Source organism: Sphaerodactylus townsendi, linkage group LG14 (assembly GCF_021028975.2).
Source record: "Sphaerodactylus townsendi isolate TG3544 linkage group LG14, MPM_Stown_v2.3, whole genome shotgun sequence".
Lineage (NCBI taxonomy): Eukaryota > Metazoa > Chordata > Lepidosauria > Squamata > Sphaerodactylidae > Sphaerodactylus > Sphaerodactylus townsendi.
The window spans coordinates 37,403,013-37,416,753 of NC_059438.1; the positions used below are offsets into that span (position 1 = coordinate 37,403,013).

General features: G+C 45.8%; 1 protein-coding gene across 1 annotated transcript in view; it reads right to left on the reverse strand.

The window, feature by feature from the left end:
* Positions 1 to 13,740, reverse strand: part of IK (IK cytokine) — a 375,513-nt gene extending 361,773 nt beyond the window's left edge. Inside the window, exons 1-15 of the mRNA XM_048515554.1 lie at positions 13,592 to 13,740; positions 10,880 to 10,946; positions 10,355 to 10,447; positions 9,968 to 10,027; positions 8,069 to 8,236; positions 7,871 to 7,985; positions 6,572 to 6,642; positions 6,396 to 6,442; positions 6,035 to 6,198; positions 5,833 to 5,941; positions 4,990 to 5,029; positions 4,535 to 4,766; positions 4,144 to 4,162; positions 2,858 to 2,936; positions 1,651 to 1,731 (exon numbers count right to left, since the gene is read on the reverse strand). Coding sequence (XP_048371511.1) covers positions 1,651 to 1,731; positions 2,858 to 2,936; positions 4,144 to 4,162; positions 4,535 to 4,766; positions 4,990 to 5,029; positions 5,833 to 5,941; positions 6,035 to 6,198; positions 6,396 to 6,442; positions 6,572 to 6,642; positions 7,871 to 7,985; positions 8,069 to 8,236; positions 9,968 to 10,027; positions 10,355 to 10,447; positions 10,880 to 10,946; positions 13,592 to 13,607 — 1,361 coding nt within the window. The 5' untranslated portion in view covers positions 13,608 to 13,740. The remainder of the gene's footprint in view (positions 1 to 1,650; positions 1,732 to 2,857; positions 2,937 to 4,143; positions 4,163 to 4,534; positions 4,767 to 4,989; positions 5,030 to 5,832; positions 5,942 to 6,034; positions 6,199 to 6,395; positions 6,443 to 6,571; positions 6,643 to 7,870; positions 7,986 to 8,068; positions 8,237 to 9,967; positions 10,028 to 10,354; positions 10,448 to 10,879; positions 10,947 to 13,591) is intronic.
* Position 13,741: the final 1 nt, after the last annotated feature.

Sequence of the window (13,741 nt, forward strand, 5' to 3'; positions counted from 1 at the left end):
GCGAAAGTTCTTTGCATAAAAATCAATTGGGGTTACCAACACTGCTTCCCAAAACTAGGTCTTAGGTTAAATGGTAATGTCCCGAGGCCCAGGCCCCAGGCCCCAGGGGCAACTCTATTCTGCCCACAGGGGGTGAGTGCCACCTCTGGCACTCCCGTGCCTTGGGTTCACCACCACTGCCCTATACCTATCCTGGTGCCCACCAGGCTAGAACTCAAAGGTGTCAGTGGGAATCATGTGATCAGGCTCCCACAGGGGAGCGAGGGTATCCGTTCAGGTAACAGCATTTTCTTCTGATCTGCCATCAACTAGCATTACCTGATCCATTTTACTATAGTCCAGCTTCTTAGTCCTTTGTCCGCGGCCATGTCATCCATCCTGCAGAGGAAAGAAACAACAAGCGGTTGCTTAGCCTTGCAGCCTCAGAAGTCTTGTGCAGTTTCTCCAAGGCTCAGGCTTCTGGATCAATGCAGTCACCCTAGACCTGCAAGTGCACTGAAAACTCATTCCAGAAAATGACCTGTGGTACCAGATATAATAAGAGGTCTGGCAGGTTCAGATCTGGTCTTACAGCACTCCATGGGGCAATGAAACAACTCAAGCTTTGCTGCTGGAATTCGGGGGCTACTTCAGGGCTATTATTTGACCGACTTATGACATACAAAAACCATAGGGAGAAAGTGCAATTAGCTCTATTCATATACAAAGGTGCAACAAAAACATATAGACAAACTACAAAGACTATAAACTACAAAGACTGATTGCTGTAACGTGCATCCTATTATTCTAATGCACACACCTTTTATGGGGTTTAAGTCCTATATGCATCACAGTCCATGAAAATTTCCAAGCGTATCAATATTCCAGATCAGCATCACTTTTCACTCGCACTTTTCTCCTTGCGTGGTTTTTGTATGTAATAAGTAGGGTCAGCCAATGGGCATAGCGTAAGTTTGTATTCTACAGTTAACTACATTGGATACCCCTGGTCTAAAGAATAATATCTCCAGACAACCCTACTCAAGGCAGCTTGTGAGTAACCCGGTGGCAGAATCCCTGAAGAAAAAGCATGGACAAAAATTCAAGACTTGGAGCTCTGCCACAGATCTAAAATTCAAACAGGGCCACAATAATTGCTGCTGTAGGACATAGGTGTCAAACTCGTGGCCCTCCAGATGTTATGGACTACACTTCCCATCATCCCCTGCCAGCATCATGCTGGCAGGGGATGTTGAGCAATCCATGTAACATCCTGAAGACAATTGTACTATAACATATCAACAAGCTTCGCACTGGCTTATTGAGCAAGGAAGCATTTGGGACTAGAGGTACAGTGGAAGTAACCACGTTCTATCTCGATTGGGTCTACCAGCTACACAAAGGAGAAAAGCAAGACTTCTGGCCACAAACGAGAATTACTCCAGTGCGATGAAATATAGAGCGTGCCGCCAAAGGGGCAGCCACTTCTATCTCAACTGTACGCCATTCTGCCCAGGGGTGGATGAGTGGCTATCCACCAATTCCACGCTGCCAGCCAAAAAAAGAATCCTTAAAGCAGCCCACCAGGCAAAAGCAAGCAAGCATTTTGTTGAGGCCCAAGTAACTCTGGCCCACCCCCCTACCCCCCACCAAGGAATACAGCTTCCTTACGTTGCAGGGTAACATTCAGCATAGCTGTTGGACATCCCAAAGAAGTCACCCAGCTGCTTTTTGTCTTCTGGCTTTTTTATCGTATGAGATATTAAGGACCAAACAGTCTGGACAACTTCATAAGCCAGAGCATGCATGACAATAAGGAAGAAGAAGCTATTCCCAAAAAGGAAATTGGAGGGGGGGTGTGCTCCAGTCCCCTCCCTCTTTTATGCCATTCCATTCCCACCAATCCCTCTCTCCAGCTATTGCTTCTTTCCCAGTGATGGCCGTGTAAGGTACAAAGTACTGAAAGGTATTGTGGTTAGGACCAGGTGTGGCCAACCTATGGTGCCAATAGGCCAGGGGTAGAGAACCTGCGGCTCTCCAGATGTTCAGGAACTACAATTCCCATCAGCCTCTGTCAGCAAGGCCCCAATTGGCCATGCTGGTAGGGGCTGATGGGAATTGTAGTTCCTGAACATCTGGAGAGCCGCAGGTTCCCTACCCCTGCAATAGGCCATGCTGACAGGGGCTGGTGGGAATTGTAGTCCATGAACATCTGGAGCACCTTAGGCTGGCCACCCCTGGGTTAGACTGTCAGACTAAGACCTGAGAGACCCAGATTTGAATCCCCAGTCTGCCATGGGTGGTCACTAAGTGACAGTGGGCCAGCAGCCTAACTTACCTCACAGGGATGTTGTGAGGATAAAACGGAGGATGGGAGAATGGTGAAAGCTGCTTGAGGTCCCCATTGGAGAGAAAGGCAGGCTATGAATAAAGGTCCCCACCCCCTATGCCCGTGACTCACAGCAGCGGCAACAACATGGATGAACTCCCCAGTTAACACGTCTTGCCTTGTCTGGATGTTCCCTGTCGTGGGTTCTATTGCTGCGAGGGATATTGTTGTCCACTTCAAAGCAACAAGCACCCTCTGCCCCACTTGAGAAGCCATCAGGTTTTTAAAAAAAAAACAACTAAGAATCAGGACTCATGAGGTCCAAGAAGTCCCCAGATCTCCCCCTCAGAAATGAAGCATCTTTAGATGGCAGGGTGGTTGCTTCAGGCATAAGACTTTGGAGAGATAGCACGCGGTCTTCCAATGTTCCCCAACATGCAAAAGACAGTATCCACTGTGGGTTAATGCCTGCACCCAGGGGAGGAGCAAGGCTTTTCAGATACAGCTGCTGCCTCCCCCCAAACCCACTTAATTCACAGGAAAGGATATGACTCAGGCCCCTCCCAGCCAGCGGCACCAGCAAACTTCTCGTTGATCGATTTAATCAGTTCCTTGGCTGAACCTGGACCTGGAAACAAAGGAAGACCCAAGCAAGAGAGGTTATTCCGACACAGTAGCAATTCCACACCCCCAGTTGTTAGGGTCAAAGGAAACATAAGAACAAGCCAGCTGGATCAGACCAGAGTCCATCGTGTCCAGCTCTCTCCTCTCGCAGTGGCCTACCAGGTGCCATTGGGAGCTCACATGCAGGATGTGAAAGCAATGGCCTTCTGTGGCTGTTGCTCCTGAGCACCTGGACTGTTAAGGCATTTGCAATCTCAGATCAAAGAGGATCAAGATTGGTAGCCATAAACGGCTTCTACTCCAGTCTTAGAACAAGCCCTAATCTCAAATAATCACAGCAGAATACTCAGAATGAATGCCGAAGTTCTCTGATGCCCGACAAAAACAGTAGCAACCAAGCAACTCGCAACACAGATCAGAGTCAGTGATCAAATGCACCACGGACACAACAATTTTATGGATCTTGGAAGAGTATTAAAAATATTGCAGTCTAAGCTTTCGTGAGCCAAACCAAAGGACAGGAACCTCCAATCTTTCATCAAAGAGTACCCAAAGCAGCTCACACGGTCTCTTTCATTTTAGCCTCCCAACCACCCCGAGGGAAGACAGACTGAATGTGTGTGACCGGCTCAAGGTCACTCCAAGTCACTACTTGGCAGAGTGGGCATTCAAAACTGAGCCTCCCAGATCCTAGGCCAACCTGCTAAGATGTTCACAGACTACAATTCCCATCAACCCCTGCTAGCATGGCCAATTGGCCAGCAGGCACTGATGGGAGTTGTAGTCCATGAACATCTAAAGCGCCAGAGTTGGACACCTCTGCGCTAAGCACTTCATCGGATGGTACCATCAGCCAACAGAGAACTGTCATAGACAGTGCCTTAAAGTTCCACAAGATCCACGGTCGTGTTCAGACTAACAGTTGGCCTGGAATAAAGCTATCTGAAGACAGCCCTTCAAAAGCATAAGTGCCAGAATTGGTCTACTGTGATAATGTGAATCCTTATCTTCCTCTGAAGGCAAGTATCAGGGACAAAGGCAGATTTTCAGATCCACACTGGACTATCTTGTCCTAACATTAAAAAAACTGCACTGCAGATTCTGAATTAAACTTGGCCCTTCTCACAGACCTCTCACACCTTGTATGATCAGAAATATGCCCTGTGCACCTCAGCCCATTTTAAACCAAGTATTAAAAAAGAGGAACTTACCTTTATCAATATCGATTGGCTAAAAGGAGAAAAGAAAGAACTTGTTATTGAGAGAGGCCAATAAAATGAATGACTTGAGTGTCAGGATCTTGTATTAACAAGAAGGGGAAAAGGGAAGGGAACGCCACTCCATTGCACCACTGTGCTTTGACAGACTATACCAAACACTTGTCTGCACTCTCTCGGTTCCCACTGTGAATGCTATACCAGCAACATCTAATTTGGAAGGCACTTGTAGCCTCAGCTGTGCCCCCAAGAACACTTTATACCCAGTATATCACGTCAAGCCCCCACAGCTGTTATTCCAACCAAGGAACTACTCCCAGCTTGCCCCGCTGACTTTCAAGCCACCAGACAGACACGGCACCCTGCAGAAATAACATTGACTTGCCTCGTCGTCAGCTTTTGGCTTCTCAAAGTAGCTGTGCCTCTTCTTCTCCTCCTCTCGTTCCCGTTCTCGCTCTCGCTCTCGCTCCCTCTCTCGGTCCCGTTCACGATCCCGCTCGTGTTCCCGGTCTCGTTCTCTCTCCCGTTCACGGTCCCGTTCCCTGTACCTCTCCCGCTCCTTCTCTCGTGGCACCTTCGCCGCAGATGGCACGTAATCTCCAATGTCCTCAAAGATACTGTTTGCAAACAGGAGCGGCATTAGGAAGGCTCAGAGAGCAGAAGAACGTTCTCCAAGAGGCTCCTCTAAGATCAGCCCTACCCATCAACCGTCTCCTGCAGTTCTTCAGAGTACGGAAGCGGCTGCTCCTTGGAAGAGGTTGGGCCATCCTTTGATGACCCCAAAAGGCCCCAAATCCCTCCTAAACTTTGGGGATAATCTACTGAACGTGGCTTACTTACTTCATATCTGCCTCTGGGGGTTTCTTTTCATCCAGTTTTCCTGTGAACAGAAAGCAGTCAGAACAAGCCGTTTTTATCCACTTCAGCTCGCATCTTCTACGGCACAGGTGTCAAACTCATGGCCCTCCAGATGTCATGGACTACGATTCCCATCATCCCCTGCCAGCATCATGCTGGCAGGAAGGATGATAAAAGGCTAACGAATCCATGACATATCGGAAGAGGCTTGTAATTATTGACACCTATGTTCTACGACAATGGAAATGTATGAGCACTTGACTATCTCAGAGAAGGGTAGACTTCAAGCTTGAGGTAACAACTTTTTAAACCAGATCTCCAGGAGCGGTCAGATGCAGTCAGCTTCAAAACTACTTCTCTCCCCTCCCCCCCCTTCCAGGTGCAGCTAGTCACTGTGATCCAGGGATTTGCTATGCATGTTCAAATTCATGTCTGATTTCCTGAATATTACCAGGCAACTTAATTATAGGCAGTCAATTATACAGCCATTGTACAGGCAAACAGGATCGATACCAAGAAATCCTTTACTTCCAAAGGGAAATGAGACATTCCCTGGGGAGACGGAGTCTGTGGGCTGGGTGGTGTTGAGACTGCAATTCACATTTTCTTTTACTGTCCTTTTTATAATGTTACCCGTGAGAAATATGTAAACGCTCCATTTTAATCTATAGACTTCCTGATATAGTACAGCTACCTTCCAACAGGGCCCCTTTCCCCCTCTCTGGGAGTTCGTTCATCATCTTTCTGACACAATTCATCACGGCCAATATCTGTCAGGGAAAGAAAGGCGCCCAGCCCCCCACCCAGCCACGCAACCCAGCCCACCTTTGTCCTTCTTTTTCAGCTTCTTGTTGCGAGTGCCTTGCCTCAAGTAGGACAAGATCTGGGTCAGTTTGCTGATGACGATGTCATTTGTGGTCAGCGTGGTCTGGGCCTGGAAGGAAAAGACAGAAGGAATTACTCACCTGACACTAACAAAAACAAACGTGTCTTTTTCTAGATCAGGGGAAGCATTCTGGATGCTCACCTCCATGGTGGGGCAGTCGGCCTTGCTTCGAATGAGAGTGGTGGGGATGTCCGTGTCGGCATACTCGTCATCAAGGTCCACCACGTAGGCCATCCTACCCGGCAGGAAAAGCTCATTCCGCTCATATGCTTTGCCCTTGAACAGCATCCGGTAGATGTTACGGCCTAACACAGAGGAAAAAACAAATGGTCACTACGGCCTAACACAGAGGAAAAAACAAATGGTCACTATAAAACTGGCATCCCAGTGGTACCGGGGCACTCTGCCCTCTGCCAGGAACGCTGGGTTTCCTAGCCCCATAGGTCCAAAGCAACATTATCCAATTAATGCAATATTCATACACACACGTCAATAACCGTACCCAAACGGGTCTTGAATTCAATTTTGTTTTCTGGATCTTCATCTTTTCTGAAAAACAAAATTGGGAGTGGAAGAGAGAGAGAGAGAAAAGGGCATGATGAAAAACAGGCATTTCCATTCCCTCTTCTCCTTGAAACTTAATGCTTCCAAACCAGCGCTTTGCTTGCCCCGACGCACTTGGTTTCTTTTTGGGGCTTCTCCATCAGTTCCTCCTCTTCCTTTTCCTTGCTGGCAATCTCGGCACGCACCTGGTCAGAAAAGATAAAGGAGCTTCAAAATGCTAATCCGCTTCCTTCAGTGAAACCTATGGGTCTCCCAAAGGCTTGGAAAGAAACAGAACCCTGCTGTCGCAGGAGCAGTCACACAACAGACAAGGGCACCCTGAACTCAATTACGTCTTTCACGCCTGCGCACCAAAATGGGGGGGGGGGGGGGGAGACCGAGAAAGAAAAGTGTGGAAGAGAAACCTACGTTTCCCCCCTGAACTGCTAATGAAAATTCACTGGATGACTGTCTTTTCAATGCCTGCCACTCCCATCAGTAAAAAATAGGTTTTTCAACCTCTGGTGGGGCTATAAAGTAAGCAGAATAAGCCTTGAAGGGGAATCTCAGAGATGTGAGAGAGTCACTTTAAATGAATACCCCTAGTAAGAGGCATTAATAGCAAAAGGAGCATCGTTATCTGATGAAGACTAAGTTCGAAAATGGTGGAAAATCGCGTATCCCGTTCATCGGGATTTATTAACAAGAATATATTTTGTCGATGTAAGAACTCAGTAGTGAGGAAGATCACATCAACTATGGATGTTTGGACACTGTATTACCGGTCAGACAGTTTGCAAAACCTTGCAGGACAATTCTATTGCTTTTGGCAATTCTGCTAATGCCTCACAAGGCACTGTGTTGGAATATATGTTATAGAGCAATTTAGATTGTTGTATTCTACATAGCGCACTTTGTTTGTTTAGTCCATGATATGCTGCTTTCCACAATAGATGTTATAGCGGCAGGTGCAACGCGTTCATGTTTCTTTTCCTGATATTGGTCGTTGTACCTTTTTTCTGCTTGTGTATACCTAGGGGCTATAAAGCTGTGATCTGCAAATAACAACCTGCTGGTGGTCCCTTGCCAAAAGACATCTGGGAGAGTCAACCAGACCCTGGCCCCACCCTGGTGGAATGCTCTGTCCAATGAGACTAGGGCCCAGCAGAATCTCCTACTGCACTACTGGGAAACGTGTGAAGCCTTCCGCAAGCCTATGAAACCTTCCTCTGATAGGAGAGCCACTGAAGCAGAAGGAAGGGTTCACCCACACCTCTGTCTGATTCGAGCCAATTCTGCAAGATGACGGGTGAAATGGTTGCAAAAAAGGGGCCAAATGGATCACAAGCAATGTACTGTTGGCGGAGAAGCCACACGTGACTCATTGGGAAAGAGGTTCACTAAGATACCAACGGCCGATGTGCCGTTGCTCACCTTCTGCAGCAGAGCAAAATCCAGACCCTTCACCAAGTGAGTGTGCTCCATGTCACCACCCAAGAACTTGGACTCTTGAATCAACTGCCGCCTTTTTTCTGCAGCGGATTTATCCCTAGGATAAACAAGGACAGACACATGAGGCTAAAATCACCTAGTACTGCCAAAGGAAAAGGCTTCGAAGGCAACTGCACTCACGCCTCTGCGGTGGGTCCCACCGCCCTGTAGTTGGCCGTTGTGCTGATCAGTTCTGTCTCCTCGTAGTCCTTGTTGACGCCGTCCCGTCTCTCTTTGGCACGGTCCCTGTACTTCTCAGCCAGTTCCCTTTCTCGCTCAATCTCCTGCTGGCGCAGTTTTGCATAATAGCTGGTATCAGAAAACAAATCAGTTGATTACCACTGAAGCATGCTTACCATGTCGTACAAATCAGTTGATTACCACTGAAGCATGCTTACCATGTCGGTTTCTCTTAATATACGCACATCTTGATAGCCACCATATGCAACTGAAGCAACAGCTAGTTTGGTCATTCTCAATCCACTTTTCCCTTGCTGGTTCCCATATTTAAGATCTGATTTACTATCCTCTTGCAGCATAGTTCAAAGAGAACTGTGATAGCCCAAGGTCACCCAGCAGGAACGCAGGAGTGGGGAAACAATCCCGTTTCTCCAGATTAGAGTCCATCTGCTCTTAAGCACTACATCCTGCTGGCTGTCAGGATGCAAATCCATGTCAGTTGCAGGACACGGAAGGGAGATGGTGAACAAAAGCTATTGGGAGATGACTGCAGTGATCAACCATGTCCACTGAGGGGAAGGCTAGCTGGCTGGGATGATACTAAGCAAAATGCACTCTCTCTAAGGCAGCCAATCAACATGAGGCCAACTCCCACTTAATTGCAGATCAGAGAATCTCTACCACTCAAGCCTAAGTGTTGATATACCCCAGTGGCTGAGACTGAGCTAGGAAGGGAGGCTCTGATGTTGTCTATGCCATCCACTTTGCCTCACAGCCATTCTCGTGTGGCCTCAGCCCTGCCCTCATCTGCAATGTTGGAATAATAATTATCTATGTTGTTGTAAGGACTGCACCAGTATAATATATATCAGTGATGGCAAACCTATTGTACGGGTGCCAGAGGGTGCACTCAGAGCCCTCTCTGTGGGCACACGCAAACAGAGTGCCCCTCCACACATCTAGGCTGGCCTGGGCTGCTGGACTCGATTATTAGCATTAAACCTAAGACCTAGTTTTGGGGAAGTAGTGTAGGTAACCCTGTTAAGTGCTGTTAAACCCCACTGATTTTCATGTGAAGAATAAAAGCATGATCCTTTATCTGGGAGTAAGCTCGGTTGCTGGCAATGGGGCTTGCTTCTGAGTAAACCCTCCTAGGATTGTGATTCACCCGTTGGAAGAGTTGCACGGTTACTTCAAAGCAAAGCCATCGACTACCACCAAGCTTACTCCTGAATAACGCACACCTCAGAGCCAACCGTTTTTTCTAAAAAAAACACCTCTCAGTATTCAGGTTAAATTGCCGTGTTGGCACTTTGCAATAAATAAGTGGGTTTGGGGTTGCAATTTGGGCACTCCGTCTCGAAAAGGTTAGCCATCGCTGATATATATGGAGTGTTTTCAATCCTTCAAACCTTAAAAATGCCTCACGGATTCTGGATTATAATTAACTAATTGAACTCATGGGCAAAAAATATTTCAGTAGCAACAACCTCAGATGGTTTTAATGGAAGGAGGGTGGGATCCTCTACAGATGTTCACGATAATAGATATGGGCAGCTTTTATATACAGACAGTATGTACTTTTGCCTACTAGTCACAAAGGAACAACAGCAGGAGAGGGTTACTTTATTCTTGCCCTGCCAGAGGCTGCGGTTTGCTTAGAATTTTCATTTTTATGGCTGCTAGTTTTTAGGGGAAATAGGACTTTGCATAAGGTGGAGTCTTGCTTTGATCTAGAAGAGCTGTTTTTATTATTTTATAAGAGCCTATCACAGACTAAATTAGCTGCAATTCTTTCTGTACTTTAATAAAACATCAGCTCCTTAGGAAACCTGTGACCTGAGGTATGTGCCTATTTACCTTTTCTTTTTCCTCCTGCGGGCAGCTGGATCTTCATCTTCATTGTACTCCCTTGGCATTCTATAAACAAGAACAGGAATGTGCATGACAACAGCTGTCACTCCACAGAATTCCATAAAAGCTAAAGGTTATTACGGCTGTTCCACATTCAACATGCCATTACATCAACTCTGAACTTAAACTCCCCACTCTCTCAAATGTACAGAGTATGTCAATCAAGACAGCTATATTGTGAGCCGCCTCGAGCCCTTCGGGGGTGAGGCGGCCTATAAATCTAACAAATAAATACATAAATAAATATACTGAAACATAATATTAGGTAAATAGACACTGAGTGAGAACTGTCCAGTGAGACTCTGCCAAGAAGTACGGAGAATTCATGCTTACTCATGGTGCCGAGATTTCGATGGTGGGGCAGATGTTGGTGTTGCCCTTGGGGTCATAAGAAGCTTCCGAAAGTCTTCATTGGTAAGCTTGGACCTATAATAAAAATAGCAGTGTCTTGCTTTCAGGAAATGGTGTAATGAATAGATAACCTGAATTCATTAAACAGTGCCTCAAGGTAACTATACAACAAAAAGTGTTTCCAAATGCTGCTTCTGCAATGTGCTTGAAAGATAGCAAGGAGCTTTGGAGACCCTACAATAATAAAGGAGATCCAGCGCTCACCTGTGGATTGTAACGTACTAGACTGAAAAGGGTTACACAACATGTACAAAATGTAGCACCACAAATGGTTTTTTTAGATGCAGAGCTAATGATGGTTCATTCTTGTGCCTATACTGGGTCTAATTCCCTCAGTCCATTGATGCCAAATGTTCTTCAGGCTCTCCACAGTTTGAACCGTGGCCAAGCTTCCAATCTCAAAACCCCAAACTGTCTACTCAAGTAACAATGAAAGACTTTACTCACTGGTGGAAAGAATGAGAATCGTCCACCTCATGGCCATCTGGGGCCAGAGGATTAGAAAACGGCTCACCTGGAAAAAGGAAGGAAAGAAGAACTGATTAAGCATAAGCATTTATTGTCATTGTGCATGCACAACGAAAATTTACAGCAGCATTCCTCGATGCACACAATTTCAGACTCATACCCCATCCTCACTTTCCCCTTCCTCCACCCATCCCTACACAGCCCCAAACACATCAACACGAAGCCACGGAGTTCAGCATCACCACAGCTCTAGAGTAGAAGCTGTCTCTAAGCCTCTTTGTCCTAGTTTTTATAGACCTGTATCGTCTGCCAGATGGTAACAGTTCAAAAAGAGAGTGTGCTGGATGAGATGGGTCTCTCAGAATATTTTGGGCTTTCTTTAGGCTTCAGGAATTATAGAGTTCTTCCAAGGAGGGGAGAGGGCAGCCGATGACTATCCAATAAGGCACACATTCTATTGCCAAGCATGCAATTTATTGCAGGGGCTCTTATCCATGGACAAAGAATCAGACACATGCAGACCAACCATAAACTAGGGACTTTGTGAAAAACATGAGGTTCATAGCTATTTAAGGTAAATGATTCCTGTCTCTGCTGTAGCAGCTCTGGAACTACAGGCTGGGATGCTCTTAGGGTAACCAAAATCCTTCCATTTTCTAAGCCCAGATCGACTCAGGTAATCCAGCCCTCAGTGAGTCACAAGCACAGTGCAGGGGCACTGCAGAAAAGCTCTTGTAGATCTGTTGAAGGGACAATTCCAAGATTCCCCACCCCATCCTGTCTGTTTCTAACCGGTATAGTTTATCGGTCATTTCGACTTGTATTACAGTCATATACTTCCGGACAAGCAGTTTGTCTCCCTTCTGTTGCACTACTTCCACTAACATTCTAATACCATAGCCCTTTCCTGAGCAACCAGCAGTATTCATATTATAGTCCAGGGACCAATGTAACTCCCTGGATACTTATCAATCATTCTTTAATCAGACTATCAGTGACAACAGAAAAAATTCCCTGGAAGGAATCTAGCCTGCAATTACTAACATTCCCTGAAGTTTGCAGCCCCAGAGAGCGTGGCCAGAAGGCACAACTAGCTTCGTAAGTAACCCCAGATCAGATTAAAATCCAATCTTTACAACTGCCCCAGCTAGTAGACAGTACTTACATGTCCCACAAGAAACGGCATTCTGGAAGCTAATTCTGACTCACAAATGCTCAAACAGGAATAAGAGTTGTTAGTTTTCAAGGTGCTACTGGATATGCGATTTGCTTTGCCAATGGAAATTGGCTAGTATACCCTCTGCTTTAGAGCTCCCCCTTACAGTGCAAAAGACCTAAACACTGGACAAAGTTATTATTTTTTTAAAAAAAAACTTTTATCTGAAGACAAAACGCACAAAGAATTGTTTTTGGATCCTCGCCTCCTTCCTCCCTGACAAGTCACACAATAGACTCCATAGCAGTGATTCGTAGTCCTGAATCCAATACCACCCACCAAGTACACATACTAAATCACAAGCAAAAACTAAGGTCATAAAAGCAGCATTCCAAAGAAAACTATTTTAGTTGCAATATATATTCCTGTAGAATCAGCCAACTCCTGGAGATAGCAGTCTGATTTCTATTAGCTACGTGCCACTTCTCCAAGGGCCTAGGGGAGAAATTGAGACTCCGATATTGTATCCTTACAATAGTTGAGCATTTGTTTAAAATGTTATTATTTTCTCATTTATGTAAAACATCAAGAATACACAAAACATCAAAAATAAGATTCAAAAATCAAAAACAAAAGTCATACAATTAATACAAAATGCTATATTTAAAATTATTAATTCAGGGGAGTCTTACTTTCTCTTATGTAGTTACCACTGCTATACTAATAAACAAATACATTAACTATTACCACAGTACATATTCATGAGGAAAATTGTCATTAATTTTTTAATTTACGAAATGTACAAAATTTATCAAAGTACAACATCTATTTGTTAATCATTGTGCAAAATACATAAACTTAGTTTCCATTTCTCATCAAACTCATGTTTCAGCCTCATTTACTAGTTAATTTGGCCGCAGTGTATTCTCTCATTTTTTTCTTCCTAGTTGTCTCGTTCAGGGCTTTCCATCTAGTTGCAAATATTACTCTGGCTGCAACTGACAAATACAGAGACATTTCTTCTCATTTTCCTGTTAAGTTCTTTGGAAAGATGCCTAGCAACATAGTCTTTGCATCCATTTGGAATGTTGAGTATCCTTTGCATTTCTGCAGTGGGTGAAAATTGATGAAATAATTCTTCTCTGGCAGCTGTTGGAAACCGTTGCAAACGGGGAAAAGGGGCTGCTCAAAATCTCAGATGCCCCTCGTTTGCCCAACAGTTCTGAAGGGAGGCCCCCCCCCCCATGTGGATCGTCCCCATTTATAACTGCTACTTCCATTCTTGGAGGGTCATTCTGTTGTCGGTACATTCCTAGAGAAGGGACCTGCAGCATGGATACCGCGAATCAGAGATATTAAGGTCACCCAGTTTTACACTCAGCCTACCCCACAGGGTTGTTGTGAGAATAAAACAGAGCCAGGTCCCTTCTACTAGGACATACACCTCGACCACAACAGACGACTGCCTCGGCCGGCACCTTATCGGCAGGGAGACGTGGGCTCCACCACTCAATCCCCCCCTCAGCGACACTCACTTTCTCGCTCCGGCATCTTGGCACAGGAGATCAAACGCAGCCACAACAACAGCCGAAGGACTTCCTTCCCACAAGTCACTGCGCGGGGGACACGCCACCCAATGAGGGCCGCTAATGAAACAGGGACTCTCGACCCACAATGCAGCGCGC